Raw genomic sequence first — 19142 nt, forward strand, 5'->3', positions numbered from 1 at the left:
AGTGTAGTAGAGTGAGAGGTATAGAATAAAGTTTAAATCTAATGTGATGAAGTCCAAGAGGTTTTTGTATGAAAGGAAGGAGACCATCTTTTGAGACATCATGTAACTTAGGTGACATATAGTGGCAAGGGCCATGACTCTTTTCCTGTCTTGGATTTTTGTCACTGTTCGTAGGATGGTAAATTTTTTCAAAAATACGAACTTTCATAGAGAGGATTGAATGATCTTGTTGATTAAAGTGTTGATAAACTGTCGGGAATTCGGTGGTGTTAATTCCCGAACGATGACTGCACATTCTTTTGTTTAATCGTTCTTGCATTTTTCCGACATCTATTAAACCACATAATTTGCAATCCAATCCATATATTAAGTTTGTTGATTTGCGACTTAAGTCATCGTGACTTCTTTGCAAGGGAACTGGAGAAGTAAGAGTCGGTTATAAGAATATTGCATGTTTTGCAATTTTTTATACCACATTTGATATGGTACAATGTGGTTAGTCATTGTTGTAGTAAAATATATCATTTAGAGTGATGGAACATGGTTTGATAATTTTGAAATAGTCAGAATTTTTGTGCTGGAATAGATGGTCTGCAGACTGAACGTGTGATTGGGTACTTTTAGTTGAATTGGTCGGTAATAGCTCACATGGCTTTCGGCCAGGTGAGCTAAAAAGTCAAGTAAAAGATGTGGGAGAAATAACCATCAAAGTAGTCATATACAAGAAAACAAAGACAAATGAGAGTTCAACTGGATACACTAAAATGGAATACTCTTATTGTTTACAATAAACTTAGCATCTGGAGTACAATAACACTTTTATTGTATTGATGCATGCAATTGGAGATAATAGAACTCAAAGGCTTTTCTTCTATAGCCCAATTTCACCTACAATCCTCTGCAAGCTAAATATACAAAGATGTATACATATAATGTTGGCTAATTATATGAAAGAATCTGAGTAACTGGTTTAAAGATTCTAACCATTTCCAATTATTATTTCTCTTTTAGTTTAACATAATCTATAATAATTATTATACCTCTGAAGATAAGTCGTATTCTTCAGTCACTTGTCTACAGCATCTACAATTCACTCTGAATGTTCCTTTAAAAATCCTCTCATTTGAATCAAATGTTTGGTCCTCTTCTAAAATAAAAACATGTTTGCAGTGATTATGATTAGAAGTTCAAAGGGATATTCTCTAACATCTGATTTCAATGGAACATTTTTTTTTAATTCAATTGAAGTAAAAAGTTCAGCTTTCATACTGATAGTGCTTTCATTGATCACTTTGTACCCTGTTATCTCAAAAACGTTTAATGGTAGAGTAAATTTGCTAGCATGCTTCTTAAAGCACTTGAAGAGAGGAACAATTTACAAAAATATCATTAAAATCAGATGAAAAATCTTAAAAATATTTTTGCTACAGTAAGTTTGGTTTATTATATAAAGTGATTTCTACCTGTTAGACTTAGATGTGGTACACTTGTTTCAGTTCTCTCTCCAGGTTCTATTATTACTCCACTAGGATGTGGCACACTTGTTTCAGTTCTCTCTACAGGTTCTATTATTACTCCACTAGGATGTGGCACACTTGTTACAGTTCTCTCTCCAGGTTCTATTATTACTCCACTAGGATGTGGTACACTTGTTACAGTTCTCTCTCCAGGTTCTATTATTACTCCACTAGGATGTGGCACACTTGTTACAGTTCTCTCTCCAGGTTCTATTATTACTCCACTAGGATGTGGCACACTTGTTTCAGTTCTCTCTACAGGTTCTATTATTACTCCACTAGGATGTGGTACACTTGTTTCAGTTCTCTCTCCAGGTTCTATTATTACTCCACTAGGATGTGGCACACTTTTTTCAGTTCTCTCTACAGGTTCAACTCCACTTACTCCAGTGGGATGTGGTACATGTATGTCACAAGAGCCCAATTTAGCTGGTTCTGTTTGAAATTTGTTTATCTTGCATATGTCTGATAAGTTTTTTATGATCCTAGAATTTGTCCACAATGACGGTTTTCCTATATAACACTGTGGATTCAAACAGCAATCAATGTCTGAAATTGATATATACATGTATTTGTATTTGATAAGAAGAGAACTGATAAATGTATAGTATAGAAGTACAACCACTTTTTATGTTTAGGAGGGTGTCCATAGAAGACCAAGGCAGTGGATGGCATGTGCCAAATTTTTGTGTCCAATTTTTTTTTTCACCTATTGGAGATCATCAACTCATGTTTTCTGAAAAATGAATGATGGTTTGTAATTAACTGATATTATAATACCAAAATAAACTGCATAGAAAGCACTAGAAACTTTAAGACGAAATTCCAGTTATCATCCATAAATCAGAAAAAAACTAGAAGCCCTGTTTATCACAGGAGCCCCCATGTCATTTGTTAGTAGTGATTTTTTTTTCAGTAAATCAAATGTGTCGGTAAGACACTAATGATGCCCCCGCTTGCTAGATTTGCCAAATTAGGAACATGTTTATTTTTATATGAAGACATGGTTTGCAGATTCAGAAATCCTTCCAAGACTTACAATGACAAACTGTTCCAGTACCGTAACTCAAAAAATTTGGGGTTAAATTTGGGGAGCAGAAATTCCTAAATATATGCATATCTACATATTATATCCTGGCCACATAGTGTCATGAAATTCTGTTTGGTAGTGTCAGACTAGTTGTGATGAGGAAAAGAGGACCGATGGATGGACTGACGGACACATAAAAAAATTAATACCCCCAATAACAAATCCCTAACTTTGTTGCTTGGGATATATTTCTGACAAAAATTACAGTCTAACTATCACCCAGTTCCATAATATTTCATGAAAATCAAGATCCTATGACCTTGCACACCATCATTATGTGTAGAAACATCCTACAAAAAATATTTTAGATATAGTAGGAGATATTCATACAAGCCATATAGCCCTATTTCTGATGAAAATGACTAAGTCTAACTTTCACCAATTTCCATAATATTTCACGAAAAATCTAAATCCTTTGACCTTCACACCTTCGTCATATGCAGAAATATCCTGTATAATATTTTAGATGTAGTTCAAAAACTGTAAGAGGAGATAGCCGGACAAGCCAAGATCAGTGTGTTATCAGGATGGACGGCACGACGAATGGACGGACAGGAGTAAATTAATATGCCCCGTGACAGTTTGTCGCGAGGGCATAAAAATATTTGGTTCTGGCCCCTTTGTGGCTTTTTATTTTTACTTGGCTTAAGTCAAAAAATCAATCCCAGTCTTCCTTCTGTGGTATGGCACCTTGTCACTTTTACTCAAGTTATAATAAGGACATAAGGAAAATGCTTGAATTTGGCTATTAATTCCTACAAGGTTCAAGTCTACCCCCCAAAATCAATCCCAGTCTTTCTTTGGTGGTATGGCACAATTTCAATTAATACAATTTCAAAGAGATTCATTTACTAATAGTCAAGTTGTTGTCTGGACATGAGGAATTGCATGTTTCTGGGCTCCCTTTTTGGTCCATAATTTCTGAAAACTTCAAGTCTTTACATGTACCCCCAAAATCAATCTAAGACTGACCATTATGGTACAGAACATTATGGAACAATATCATAGACATTCCTATGCTTTTACTTGAGTTATATAGTTACATACTATGAAATACTTGTTTAGGCCACTTTTTTGCCTTTAGTTCTGAAATGGCTGGAGTCAAAACCCCCAAAATCAATACTAACAGTCCTTTTGTGATTTGGAACCTTGTTATTAAATTTTATAAAGATCTTCCTCCAACTAATACTAAAATTATCACTCAAAAACCAAGTGTCTAAGGACGAGGATGACAATGACGACAACAGCAGAGCAATACAAATATATGACTGTAATTATTGCATGGTGGGATATATTTCACTATGTTCCACCCATATCACAGGATCTGCATGGTTTCTACATGGACAGTCTCTTTGAGTTCATTGAAACACACTCACAAGAAAATATAATTTAGATTACTATGTTATATTAACTATGTAGGTTGTATGCATGTTTTCCTTCTTTGTTAAAAACACTGAGAGAAAGTTTGATAAAAAGAAAATCATATTAGTATCTTCCATTCTCGTTATATTATTTATCAGATTGGTTTTTTTTCAAATACAATGAATTGAATCTAAATGGCTCTAAAATTAAAACAAAATGAAAAGTATAATTACCAGATAGTACCTAATGTCACTGCAGTTTTTTATGAAAGTTTACTTTGCTAATGTTCTTAAGACTCAAGTTTTACATTTATAATTGTATTTAATTCTGTTGTTTACATTGCTAATTGTCTGTTTCCTTTGGATTCTGATGTCTCTGAATCTATGTTGAATGCTTTGGTATTTTTTTAGCAAATTTTTGCTAAATCAGTGAATTTTGGTGGCATTTTTTTTACCAAACAAAAATGTGTTGGTAAAAATGTGCCACTAACGGCCATAATTTTACCATTCATAAATTTGAACACTTAAAGTCTTCAATTTATCAATTAGTCTTAATCCACTTTCAAGGGGTTAAAATTCTTTACTTTTTTATCAATATTTCATGAAGATGATCCAAACACTTTTACTGAAGTTATTGTGGGGACACCAGGATAATGTTAGTTTTGGGGCTCTAATTGCCAAAAAGACAATCTCGACCTCCTTCAGTGGTATAGAACATTGTGGTACATTTTAATAGATATACAAACACACTTATATCCAAGTTATTCTGTAGAAAACAAGTTTCTACACTACAGATGAACAAAAAACAGCACCACAACATTATACATCTATAATTACTTACCAAAAATATGGCCCTCTGGCAAACACTGGCAGCAAATATACAGCAATTTTATTGTAAACTTGATGCAAATATTTGCAGCAAGTTCACTGCAAACAATTTACCATGCAAATGAAGTTTGCCACAAACTTGCGGAAAGCTGCAAAATTTTGGCAAACATCATTACTAAAAAAAGCATTGTTATGCAAATGAAGTTTGCTGCAAGTTTGTAGCAAACACTGATAGCCTTATTTGGGTTGCTGTGATGTTACAGAAAATATTATTATGCAATACTGGTACATGTACTAGCTAGATTTCCAGTAATTAATACCAATGCAATTTAAAACTTACCACTGCCATTGTTCTAAATTTTGTTTTCATTGTTTTTCATTGTTTTTATTTGATTAAAGTTTTGAGAACGTTTCTCCAAATTTCAAGAATCAAACAGATTAATGTTTTGAGAATGTTTCTTCAAATTTCAAGAAAAAGGAAAATGCAAATTTATTGCTTGATAACACTCTGACAGTAACCTTAATTGATACATTTCTGTACTTCTTTTTTGCTGAAATACTTTTTTGGAATGGTAAGTTTCATGCTTGCAAATTGTTTTAAAAAAATGTTTCCAATTACAATAATACACAATTACACTACCAGTATAATGCATACAGACAAAATCTATAGCTCTGTAACTAACAAAAAAGACAATTTTAAAACATCAAATAAAAATAGTAACTGCTTGTAATAATGAATCTAAATCTTACAGTATCTACTTATACAACAATAGTCCTACTTCTGTATATTGTACAACTGTTTTATTCCATATTGCATCCAAAAGGGTAAATGCAATAGGCTCAGATGCTTCATTCCCTTCATGATTCAAATTTATATGGCACTGAGCACGCTCAAAAGAATTTGAAAGTTCTACTGATCTTTTGGTGAATATTCACTGAAACATCGCCAGAAGCTAAAACAATTTGGCTGACAGAACATCAACAAAATTTCTGGTGAAGTCACTGCATGAACAGTGTATATAAATTATGGCGAACTCGTGGTTTATAAACCGCTAAAAGCTGTGATGTTTGCAGAATGTTTGCCACAAGCCAGGAACAAACAGCAAACATTATGGCAAACAAAATTGTTTTTCAGTTTGGTAAGGGAAGATGTTACAAAAATACCTCATGAGAATTTTTTAGTTCTAGTTTTCAAACAATTAACTTCTTGAAATATTCTGAATGCATCATCTTTCAATTGTTCATTCCACCTTTTAAAAGTATTACATCACAATGCATGGAATTGTTAAAGCTTTTCTTATCTGTAACAATATAGAGCTCTTCAGCTGATTGATTATCAGCTTATAGTGCCTGTCAGTACCCAAGTTCCATATAAGGCAGTTATTGTTGCTCATTAAGCAAAGTGCAATGTCCTCTACTGTTAATTGTTTTAATTATCTACACTGTCTATTGAGCAAGATTTCCAGTTGTTTCAGTTGAAGGACAGAACTCATTAAAAGTTATCTGATCACTATTTGTTGAGGTATATAATTGAGACTGTGTATAGCTTACCTCCCATGTGACTCCTGTGATATGTTTCATCAGCTACAACTAACATCACTCTTTCTACAGTCTTCAAGTTTATTAGCTCACTGGGAAGGAAGTCACCTTGAACAAATACCTTTCCATCCACTATATTCACCTATAACAATGCAAATTAACTACTTTACTATAATTTGATTTTTCAGATTGATCTTGAACTTAACACAATTTTTTAAAATTTTGAAACTGAAAATCCCTTCAAACTGGTGTTATTTCTATCAAAAGTAAGGACTGTTTTTTTAACCCCTTGAGTGCCATGATATTAGCTTGTGTCTCCTTCAAATGCAAAGGATCGGCCCAGATGTCTTTCACATGGACATACGCTGTCTTACACAGGCAAATATTTTTCATGTGAAAAACATGTTAATTGAGCTTCACGTAAAATTCATGTGAACATCACATGAAATTAATGTGATTTTCACATGAAATTCACTTAACACGACTTTCATGTTATCAATTCATGTGAATTTCTTGTGAAGACTCGATTCACCTGAATTTAACTAAGTTTATTTGCTCAATTCAAGTGAAAAACATGTGAAATTCATGTGAAAATCACGTGAAATAATTTTTCCTGTGTAGTACACAACTTCTGAATTATTGGCGTCAAGTCATTGTTACAATTAGGGAAGTGCTCCAGAATGGTCCATTTATTTCAATCAGATATACATGTACATGTATAAACTATAAAGTGCGTCTTTTTTAAAAGAATCCATTATTTGAAGTGTAGTGTTGTATCACGACCTTGGTACTGACATATACAAGCCCATCTTAACTTTTATAAATAATTCCAGTTTATTTGCAACACCTCAACTTCAATATTAGAAAAAAAATAGTATTATATGTCTGCACAAGATTGAGAAAAAAAGTTAAATCTGTACATGCATGCGTAAGGTATTTGGGAAAATGAGTGCAAAATCATCATTGTTGCCTCCTTTGTATAATGACAATTGCATACCTGTTTATACTGCCTGATAGCAATCCATATATTTCACAGTATTCTATGGAAATGATCCATAAAATCTGAACTTTCTGAACATTTAACTTAAGTACTATGGAAATATTCACAGTCCGTAGAGCATTATTTGCAGTCAAAATTCATAGAAAATACAGAAAATCTGTATAAGTAAACACCACTGCAATTGGGTGATTTATTTATTATTTCTCCTGATACATGTCACATACCTGATGCATGCAGTTTGACAAAAAAACATACTGTAATATCAGTTTTGAATTAAAAATATATACTGTGCATAATACTTTAAGGTGCTACATTCAGTTCACAAAAGTAACTGACTGCATGTTAGTTGGTTAACCAACTCAGGTTGTTTATATTGCCAGAATTTCTCTGATTCCATACAAGCACTGAGTTGTATATAGATCCAGATGAACTATTTTAATTTCATGAACTGAATTTTGAAAACAGCTAGTACATGTATTATATTGGTGCTCTCACAGGGGCTTGCTCCTTACCATCCAATGCAGCCAGGGTAGTATTCTGTGTTTATATACCCACAGTGATTAGGATTAGAGGGGACCCTATGTTTTTTTATTACATTCCTGCTGAAAGCATAATTAAGGGAACCAAGATTCTAGCGCAAATCAAAAGAATGTACTCCAAGGACAAAGACCAGACAAGGAAAATAGACAAACACAACAAAGACCATTAAGTAACTAAAATAATACATACAAAGTAAGTAAAGTAAATGAGCAACTTGGACTCCACTAAAAACTAGGAGAATGGACCAGATGCACCGCTAGGGTAAGCGTCCTCTGCTTTTCTAGAAACACCTGCCGAGTTCCACATAAAAAGTCAAGACGGGGTAGATGACAGTGGAAAGGAAAGCTATGACACATTGAACAAATCAGTTTCCATGGTGCAAATGGATACACCGTAATGATCCACAAGTTCATAATGACGACCATAAACTTCTGTAGTGACGACTTCAATCTTGCAGCAACATAACCCTGTTCTAGAAGCCTAATTGTAAGAAGACTAGCACGATACAAAAAGTCTGCTTAGTTACTGCAAGCTCTGAAAATTACATATGCAGGTGCTGAAGAGATGCTAACACAGATGAAAGGAAATATGACAGTTCTGAATGAAAAGTCATCACATTTGTCATAAAGTTTGGTCAATAGTTTTCCCTTACCATCGATCTCTAAGTGTAGGTCAAGATCTGAAGCTGACATCACAGTGTCTGTAGTATCCTTTATCTCAAGTTCCTTGGGGTAGATGCTATGTATCAAATCCCAAAAGGTAGAATTGTTTAACGAAAATACATCGTCTATATAACAGAAACTGAGATCAAAGAATTTATCTAAACGATGTTCTTTCTTTCGGATCAGATCAGCTATAAAGTCAGCCTCATATGAGTGAAGGAATAGGTCAGCAAGTAGAGGAGCACAATTTGTTCCCATTGGAATACCAAATGTTTGTTGTATCTAGATGTACCATCTTTTTTGGAGAAATAATATTGTATAATGTTTTTGAGTCGGGATTTTAACTGAGTATGGGGAACAGAAGTAGACAGTGTTGAAAAATCATACGTTTTAATGCTATTATATTCTGATAATAATCTTGAATTGGGGGTCTCCAATAGATCTTTCAAATTTTTCAGGATCCACACAGAATTAAAACAACTACAGGAGTATCAAGTGTTGTAGTAAGATGGAGACCCTATTTGACAGCTGTGAGTATAGAAGTTAAAAGTTTCGAAAGAAGTTTGGAAGTATATTTTGCAGATCCAGCGATGTAACCTTGTTTGTATAGATTCTTGTGGAGTTTAGTAATCCAGCACATAGTGAATCACAATTATTGTCTTTGGTAGAGAGACCAAAAGAGGATAGCACAGATTTATGGTTATCCACTATTTCTTCTTTGGAGAGTGTAGTGGCAGTATAGGTCTTATCACTGCTATTATTTTCTACGTCTACCTCTGATAATGAACATTGGATGTATTACTTTTTGCAGACAAATAACAATGTTGTTTTGGGCTTTGTCTGCTGGTACAACAACATATTTGTTGTGTACAGTAGACAATGTTTATGCTACATGGGGGTCTTTGAAAAGTGATGTAGCATTGACAGTCATTGATCTTCTTAAAACTTTCATCTGTTTCAAAATTAAAGACCTCAAAGCCTTTACCCACTCTGACTGAGAATCAATGTCTTCTTGTTCTCGTTTTATCCATTTTCTTGTGTAGTCCTACACAGCATCCATAAGAACTTCAAAGCTATAATTCCAATTTATGGAGTGTGGTTCACAGTACTTGGGACCTTTAGAAAGGACCTTACACAGACATTTGTTTTCGATGATGCCTAATTCTCCCTAACAATGTGACCGGAAGAACCATATTTGAATTGTAGAGTTTTTGCAAGAAAAGTCAGGTGGTTTAGCCTTGAAGTCCACAATCTCAAGATTCTGCAATAGCCTTTCATAATTGAAACTTTTGGATGCAATTGATTTGTCCTGTGAAAGTTTGTTGACAAACGGTAGTGGAAGAAATGATCATTTTTCTTCATCTTGACCTTCTACATAAACTGGTTAAAAGAGTCTGTAGAAACCAATATCCAAAATGATGGCAACAAGTTTGTATAATGATGAGGAAGGTTCAGAAACAGAAGTGTCAAGACTTGTTTTGTAAAGGGAGTGTAGTAGAGTGAGAGGTATAGAATATAGAATATAGAAAATATCCCATTAAAATCAGATTTCTTTTAAAAAGAATATTAAACAATAGCCCATTTGTGTTCAGAAGATCATTATATATATACAATTAAACAAGAGGCTCCCAGGAGCCTGAATCGCTCACCTGGTTCAAATTATGCCATCAAGGGCAATACATTAAACAAGAAGTTGTCCAACAATTTCGACTCAAGAAAACATAGTTTTCAAGACACTGGCTGAAAACTGTAAAAAAAAAACAAAACAAAAAAAAACTGTCATTTTCCCGTAAAATGAAAATTTGACCACATGCTAAACACTTTAACTCCTGTCCGAATTGGGTAAAACCTAACGGTTTTGGAGATACATGCAAAAAACTGATCCCTATGTTCTATTTTCAGTAACGGTGGCCATGCTTTTTGACGGATCAAAAATCCCCACTTCAAATCTATGCATGATACCCCAAGAAACATTCATACCAAGTTTGGTTCAAATTGGTCGAGTAGTGTCAAAGGAGAAGATTTTTGAAAAAAAACAACATTAAAAATAGCAAAAAAAAACCGTCAAAAAAAGGCAGTAACTCCAACATGGCTTAACTGATTAAAATGAAATTTAAATTTGACCAAAGACAGATCTCATCATGCTGAACACTTTTACCCCAGTCAGAATTTAGCTTAACCTAACGGTTTTGGAGATACATGCAAAAAAACTACTGTCTGACCCCTATGTTCTATTATTAGTAATGGCAGCCATGTTTTTTCGACGAATCAAAGATCCCCACATCAGATCTATGCTGGATATCCCAAGGAACATTCATACTAAGTTAGGTTCCAATTGGTCGAGTAGTTTCAGAGGAGAAAAGTTTTGAAAAATTGTTAATGACGATGGACAAAGACAGACGCCAAGTGATGGCAATAGCTCACATGGCCTTTGGCCTGGTGAGCTAAAAATGGCCTATGCTCAAGATTAAAACGCAATCACAACACCTGCCAGGCTGAATATTTGATGATGGCAGCAAGCCCCAGTGGTGTTCTTTTGCATGCTATCTATATCAATGTTACCATTAAAATGGTATACCTTGTGCAAATCAGGTCATTCTTAGAAATGAAATTGTCGCTTATAATCTGACTGGTCTGCAAGCACATTATTAGGATATTAGTAAACAGTCATAATAAGTGTTAAGTCTGAAACATATTTCTTGTCGATAGTTACTTTCATGATATATTTAGGTCATTTAAATTTTACTTGTATAAAAAGCTACATGTTGATTGATTATAATCATAAAGTCAACTTGTGATGAATACAATGTAAAAATGTAAAACTTGTTATTATTTCCATAAAAAAGTTAGCTATGTCAAATTTGCACTCAAGAAAAGTGGAAAAAATACTCCCTGGTATATTTTTGTATGAACTTATGGTGGCTCTTGGTTTTAATTTAGAGATAGGAACAATACAATGAGAATGGAACTTGTGAATATGTCAAAAAGACAAGCTCAAGCGAGGCCTAAACAACAGATAAGTATGGCATACAGGTTTACCTGTTTGTTTAGTAAAAAAGTGGTGGACAGGGGGATGGGGATACAGAGGTTGAATGGGCGGGAATTGGTGGTTGAAGGGTGGGGAACGTTGTTGGAGGGGCGACCATGGGGAGTGAAATATACGAGAAGCAGGGATTATGGTTGGGAAACAATAACTTGGGGAAATTGAAAGGGGTTGGGAAGCGGGAATGAAGTACCCCCTGTAAACCACCTCAATAAACACAGCCTTTCATCCCTGTTAGGTAGAATAATGGCAACAAAAACAAAAAGAATTTCGCAAAACTACATGTTTACTTATTCAGGGTGAAATATTTTCAACCACTTAGAATGGTTGTCAACCCTCTCAGGCAAGGATACTAATTAATTTTTCTCATGTCGCTATTCATTAATATAGGAATAACAGGAGAAATATTTACCACATCCAAGCCCTTTACATTTTATTTCTACTTACATGTATTTTAGAGCTACACATTAAATTGTATCTCTCAACTAAAGAACTTTTCCTATTTGATGAACTGTTATCTGGCTCACTAAAATATTCTTATGTATGATTTCATACAAATATAACACACGTAATACCAGAATAAATCATCCATACATCAAAATAGAAAAGACTACCTTTGTGCTTTTATTTGTTCATGTTTTTTTTTCATGGGAACTTGCTACTTAGGAATAGTGACATCAGGGTCATTGTTTTGTCATAGATTTTGAAAACCTAACTTCAGGCTGATCCTTGGCACTCAAAGGTAGTATTATCAGGTTGACCCAATCGGCCCTATGGCACATTAGAGGTAAAACATAATTATTGGCATGGCATGCCCTTATTTATATGTATAATCATTATATACAGTGTTCTCCATGAAGTTAAATCATGAAAAGATTATTGTAGCTTCATGAAAGAAATTTTATTTTGCATATTTTTGTGTGACAAACTGGATTAAATAAGACATTTTATTCACGACTTTCTTTAAATTATTAGTAAAAGCCGATCAGCTTTCCAAAAATAAAGGTGATAGCTGCATGTCAAATAAAGATTTTTATAGTAATCTACCGTATTTTCCGGTGAATAAGGCGCACCGGACTATAAGCCGTCGATTTTTGTGGAAAATAAGGATAAAATCCACATATAAAGCGCACCCGAGTATAAAACGCACCCAAATTGACGATAAATGTGGCTATTTTCAGATACATATGATACTATTTACGTTTCTTTTTCAGGTAATTTGACAAAAGGGAGTGGGGAAGTAAAGGTTTAAAGGGTTTTATTTTCAATAAAATTTGATATTATGCATTATAATTGTCAATAAAATTATGATTTTCTCGTATATGTCGTCTTATTTGTTGTTTGAAGTTCGCGATGTTGACTTTCACCCCACGCTGTACTCATCCAAGCTGTCGCCCATTTTGGGGTCTTGAGTAATAAATTTGTTTTGTTTACATTTAAAAGGAATATGATGGCTTTCTATAGTTATTACAACAATTAGTCAGTGAGCTGATTAAAGGTTATTTGTTGTTTGAACATTGTGATATAAATAATTGTTTGATACCCCACGCCGTCATCACCCCAAGCTGTCAAGTTCGTTGTGTAATAAACTGTTTTGTTTACAGTTATGATTGAAAATACATCAATTAACGGTATTGGATGGGCTGATTAGAGGTTTCAATTTCTACAGGTGTCATGTTTTGAACAGGTATAGCCGGGGGAGAAATTTAGATTTTAACAAAGGAAAAATCTGTGCACACGTGCACACAATACCATACACAGTCGGCTTTATTATTCTGGGGAGGATTTCAAAATAACTTCAATAAAAGTTTTAAAAATACATAAACTTATGACCCTGAAGAGAATATTTTCGTTCTGTTTACTCAGTCTTTAATTAAGAAATTATGTTTGATTTTTTCAAGGAAAGAAATAAATTTAATTCAATGTACGAATGTAGAAAATTATTGAAGATTTTAAAATGTCCCCCACTAATCTTGATTTTTAGAGAAGAGGCGTCCTTAGCCCACATCACAGATGAAGTAAAAGATGCCCTCGAGAAGATCAACACAACACCAGCCGTTATACCCGGGGGTATGACCAAGTTGCTTCAGCCCCTTGACATCAGTGTCAACAGAACCTTCAAGATGGGCATGCGAGCCGAATGGGAAACCTGGATGACAACAGGGGAAAAGTCGTTCACCGCTACCAGCCGACTTCGCCGTGCTTCACTACCAGAAGTAGCAACCTGGGTTGTAAAGTCCGTTAAATCCGTACCAAAGACTTGTGTCCTGAACGGGTTCAGGAAAGCAGAACTCCTTCGAACTGATTCCGACGATTCCGACTCCGATAGTGAAGACGACGAGCCGCTGGCCAACTTTGACACCCGCTTGACTCCCGAGTTAGCAGAGCTGTTTCACTCCGACACAGAAGACGAGGATTTTGATGGTTTCAGCGCCCCTGAGAGTGACGACGAGTATTGAACTATTTCAATAGACTTTCCAGATTACGTAGTGCTTTCTAGTGACACTTGAATATTTATGATAAAACTTTCGTGATTAATATTTAGTGCTTCATAATAATGTTTTTAACCTGCTTGTTATCTTATGTTTAAATGTATTTACATATTAAAATTATAAAATATCAACTCTCATTTTCTTTCCATTTCCTTAAAAAAAAATACATATTTATTCAGATGAAAACAAGATGTATACATTGCAAGTTCCTGTCATAGTCGGCTGTTCAGATCGTATAAAATAATGTCAACAATGTAATTTCCGGTCAAAATCAGATCAGCTGATCTGGTCTGAAAAAAAAAATACACATATAAAGCGCACATGTGTATAAAACGCAGGTAGAAGTCACCTAAAAAAATAGCGGCTTATACACCGGAATATACGGTAAGTACAATGTATCTTCAGAAAATCAAGGACAGTCAAGAACATCTAGAGAGATGGAGCTTGCTACTTCAAGGATACAACTTTAAAAAAATACACTGTGAAGCATCTAAAAATACTGTTGATTGTCTATCCAGACAACAGTATCCAGAATCACAACCACCTTATTCAAATGATTTGACAAAACATTTATACAATATCAACGAGAAAGAATATACTTAAACTGTTTTATTTCACAGAGGTGAAAAAATTAGCAATATATTACAGAAAGTATGCAAGCATTGTCTGTCCAAGAACCTAATCTGAACAATTTTGCTAAACAGCAACAAGAATTTCCAGACTTTTCTAAAATTTACCAATACAAACAGAACTGTGAGTTACCAAATGATCCAATTATGGCATGAACAATAGCTGCAGAATCAGATAATTTTGAATTAGATGATGAAATATTTAAACATTTTTATTCAAGGAGGAACAGGAATACACCAAACATTGAAAGGGTAGTGAAGCAAATAATGTACTGAGGATTTTAAACAAGATGACTTACTAAGGTCACATCATGACAGCATTCTTGGTGGAAGACTTCAAGGTTTTGATAGAACATATGCTTCCTTAAGAAACAAATACTTTTTGCCTTCAATGTATGAAGATATAAAGTAATATGTACAATTATGTGAAATATGCCAGAAGTCTAAAAGAAATTATGGAGGAATGAAACCCCCTCCCAAACCACAATTCAGTGATGACCTATTTGGCAAGTGGCATATGGACATATTGAGTGGATTTCAAACCACACCTAATAAATACAAACATTTGCTTCATGTCATCGACAGTTATTCCAAGTGGTGCAAGACATTTCCCTAAAGAACACAAGAAGTTAGCTGCAGTTCTAAACAATGAAATAATATCCAGATACATAGCACCAATAAATCTACTTTGACGTATAAGTTTCATGTATTATCTATGTGTAATTTACACAATGATCTTAAACTGGGGAGTAGGTATTTTGGGTATCTGAAGCCCAAGCCCAGGCTCAACTTCCCCGAGCTGAAAATGATTATTGCTTTTTCAAATTGAGATGAATTTCTTAGAATTTAAAAAAAAATAATGTCTTTGAGTACAAAGAAATATATTGAAATATTATAAATAATGAGATAAAAATTTTGCTTTCAAGCATTGAACAAAAGTGTTTCAAAATGGGTATTTAAGGTATCCAGTCTTGGGAAAGGGAGGTAACTTGATCTAGAAACTACCTAAATTAGAGTGCAATGTCCAATCAGCGAGTTTCATTGGATACTAAAATAAAATAGAGGTCGCTAAAATTTTTCAAGAATAAACGTATGATAGCATTTAAATTTCATGTTGATATTGTTATAGTCTTGAAGTTGTAGTTAACTGCAATTAGCTACTGAAAAAAGGCTCAACAACTGGTTGGAGCCATACAACCCCCAGACAGGGTCTTTCGTCATTCCCATCAATTAACAAATGACAATTTGACAAGTCTGTTTATTAGACTACTGTCAGTGTCTTGTCAAATAGGTAAACCAAAAGTAAGTCCAACACATTTATAACTGACAGGTGACTAAGTATATTCCATTGACTTTTTTTTTCACATACGAGCATGACAAACATGTACAAGTTTATTAACATTTTATCGACAGAAAAATGCATGAAAAATAAAACGAAATACTTCCATATACAAATGTTTCTGCCAATGACGACAATGGTGATGACTGTGATGATGTTGAAGTTAATGATGATACTGTCTTTAAGACCAAACATTTAGCAACTATTAAGCTAGAAGAAAACGTTTCTCCCGGTGCACCTGGTCCATGCTCCCAATTTTTAGTGGAGTCCGAGTTGCTCATTTGCTTTTGTTACTTTGTATGTATGATTTTAGTTACTTTATGTTCTTTGTAGTTTGTCTGCTTTCCATGTCTGGTCTTTGTCCCTGGATTATATTCTTTTGATTACCGCTTTAACCTTGGTTCCCTTGATTACTCTTCCACAGTTAACAACTCACAATTTCCGCTAGTAACAAAATCCATGTATATAATGCAGTTTTGAGGAAGCCATGTTAGATTTTGAAGTAAGTCATGTCATGCATCAGTATACTGGGGGCATTCAAGGAAGTAATGATAAACATCTTCTCTCTCGTGCCCACATTAACAACTACAATTGTTTATGATGTTGACGCAAAAAAAAGGTCGAAATTCAGGAATGAAGCAGAGTATCGCAGCAGTGTTATCAGTATGTTTAATCTTCTAGATCCGCACGAGAAATATACAGGGACTTGAATATTATTATTAAGTGATGATTTTTGTTTTAGTTCATGTTTGAATTTTAGAATAGTTTCTGAATTTCTTGTCGATATATCAAGTGCATTCCATCCACAAATAGTGGATGGAATAAAGGATTCATATGTTTTTGATAGTCTGCAGAATGATACCATTGTACCACTACCATTTCTTAGAGGATATGTACTCAAACTTTGAATACTAGGGGGTATAAGTTTGTGTAAATATTCAGGAACATCTCTGTGCTTGACATTACACAATAAATAGATTTTCTCAGCATTATAGTTGATTTTTTTTGAAATTTTAGGGATCTAAAGCACAAACTCAAGCACCTGTATTTTGAATGTAAATAGTCACAGGGAAATTTATGGGTAAAAAGTAATAGGAAAAAAGACCACAGGAATTAGAGCTTTTACCAAAAACATCTGCTGTAAATAATAAAAATTTATATTTAATACTGAAATTAAATAATTTTATATCATATTGGTACACATGTATTTCGTTGTTTGAAGAGTTGAAAGCTTTTTTTTGTTTTAACAAACAATCAAATGAAAAAAAAAACTTATTTCATGAAATATTGAAATATGAAATCTGAAAACAAAACAGTTTAAAAAATAACATTTTTTTAATTGGTAAGGAAGATATTTACTTCCATAATCTACTTACTTATAATATGTATTAAAAAAGGGGAAGGCCATGTATGTTTTTTGTTTTGTTTATTTTTTATTTTTTGTTTCAGTGACTTTATGACTTTTTTCTGTTTACAGTATTTTAAAGTAGTGTAAACTTTCATGTTGTAATTGTCCATAAATGGGTTTGAATACATACTACTTGCATGATGCTTTGCTGAATATATTGTAACAATAAACAGGGACTTAATATTACACTAATATACACTCCCTGTATTAGATAATAATAATGATATTAAACAAAAAATGAATGTTAACTTTAAATATATGATAAATAAGAACAGAAATAATAATTTAGATATGTCATTGTGAAAATCCTTCAATTCATATAATAGCAAAAACATTTATAAAAAAATCTATAAAATGAGACAAAACTTAAAATTTTGATTTGTTTATCAGCAGTGATTGCACTCTATGATTTAGGTAGTTTTTAGATCGAGTTACCTCCCTTTTCCGAGACAGGATACCTAAAATACCCATTTTGAAACACATTTTCTTCAATATTTGAAAGCATAATTTATTCCTCATTAATAGAATATTTCGATACATTTATATTGTACTCATAGAACATTTCTTTAAAAAATCTAAGAAATTCACCTCATTTTAAAGAAGATATTAACAATATATCAGCTCGGGGACCAGAACATCAAGGTATCGGTTCAAATATTTTGCTGCAAAAACCTGGAATGACCACTTTCATAGAGAATCAGCTTTTATTCAATTTAAGAATCTTCTAAACTCATGGAATAGCAGGTCATGTCATTGTTCTGCTTGCTATTCATAACAGCTCTGCTTTATGCTTTTACATTGTTGACTACTTATAGTGCTGCTCTTTCATTTTAATCCTATTTTACATTTGCTACTATCTGCCTTATATGTTGGCTGATGATTTATGTATGTTTGCATGATAGGGACTAGATAGTTGCCATGTATTGTACTTGTGATATAAATGTTATTTACTGTAGTGTATGTATGTCGATTTTAAAAGCTCCCAGGAGCTTCTGTTGTATTGTTTTCAAATATCGATGTTAAATAAAGCTTTTGTATTGTATTATATGTATGGGAATTTGAGCTCGGGCTCGGGATACCCGAAATACCGTCTCCCCTTAAACTGTGTTTACTAATATACACTCCCCGGTTTACTGTTAATGTTATATTGTGGTGGCTATACATGCCATATGAGCCTAAATAAACCACTAGTTTTAATTGTCGAAGCTAATGAAATTATTTAGATTGGTATATATACCTTTTCCAGTTTTCTTTTATCAAGTACTTCGAGTAGTTCTGCTTTAACAAATTTTTCTGTGCCTCTTCCTGCCGTACAGTAAAACACAGGCATTTCAGACCTAACCGCGGCTATCGACAGGGGAACGAAACGACTGGATGGGATAACACCAGTCGGAATAACTCAGACTTTCTCGTTACACAATAGAAACACGTTGGGAAACTTCCGAGTATTTCCGATTTTGTGTCCCGAATTTATTCCTCGAGAAATCCTCCGGTGGCTCGTACTGTTCGTATGGAGGCTAAAAACCACTAATTCCACTTCCCATAGGCTTCTATGCTAATTTCACAATATTCAATGGCTTCTCTGGACTTTACCTTAACTTTAACCTGCAGAGGACTATATATCAACATGATTCTACATATGTCAGCTCACAATCCTCAGAATGGCATGTGGGGTTAGCAGACTTGCAGTGCAG

General features: G+C 33.8%; 1 protein-coding gene across 2 annotated transcripts in view; it reads right to left on the reverse strand.

Moving 5' to 3' along the window:
• LOC148623511 (uncharacterized) overlaps positions 1–19142 on the reverse strand; it is a 55132-nt gene extending 35990 nt beyond the window's left edge. For both annotated transcript variants that reach the window (XM_088565364.1, XM_088565363.1), the window contains exons 1-4: positions 18686–19142; positions 6348–6477; positions 1464–2066; positions 1041–1147 (exon numbers count right to left, since the gene is read on the reverse strand). In XM_088565364.1, coding sequence (XP_088421490.1) covers positions 1041–1147; positions 1464–2066; positions 6348–6477; positions 18686–18778 — 933 coding nt within the window. In that variant the 5' untranslated portion in view covers positions 18779–19142. The remainder of the gene's footprint in view (positions 1–1040; positions 1148–1463; positions 2067–6347; positions 6478–18685) is intronic.

Source organism: Perna viridis, chromosome 2 (assembly GCF_037379345.1).
Source record: "Perna viridis isolate PV_CMFRI_1.1 ecotype Kerala chromosome 2, ASM3737934v1, whole genome shotgun sequence".
Classification (NCBI taxonomy): Eukaryota; Metazoa; Mollusca; class Bivalvia; order Mytilida; family Mytilidae; genus Perna; species Perna viridis.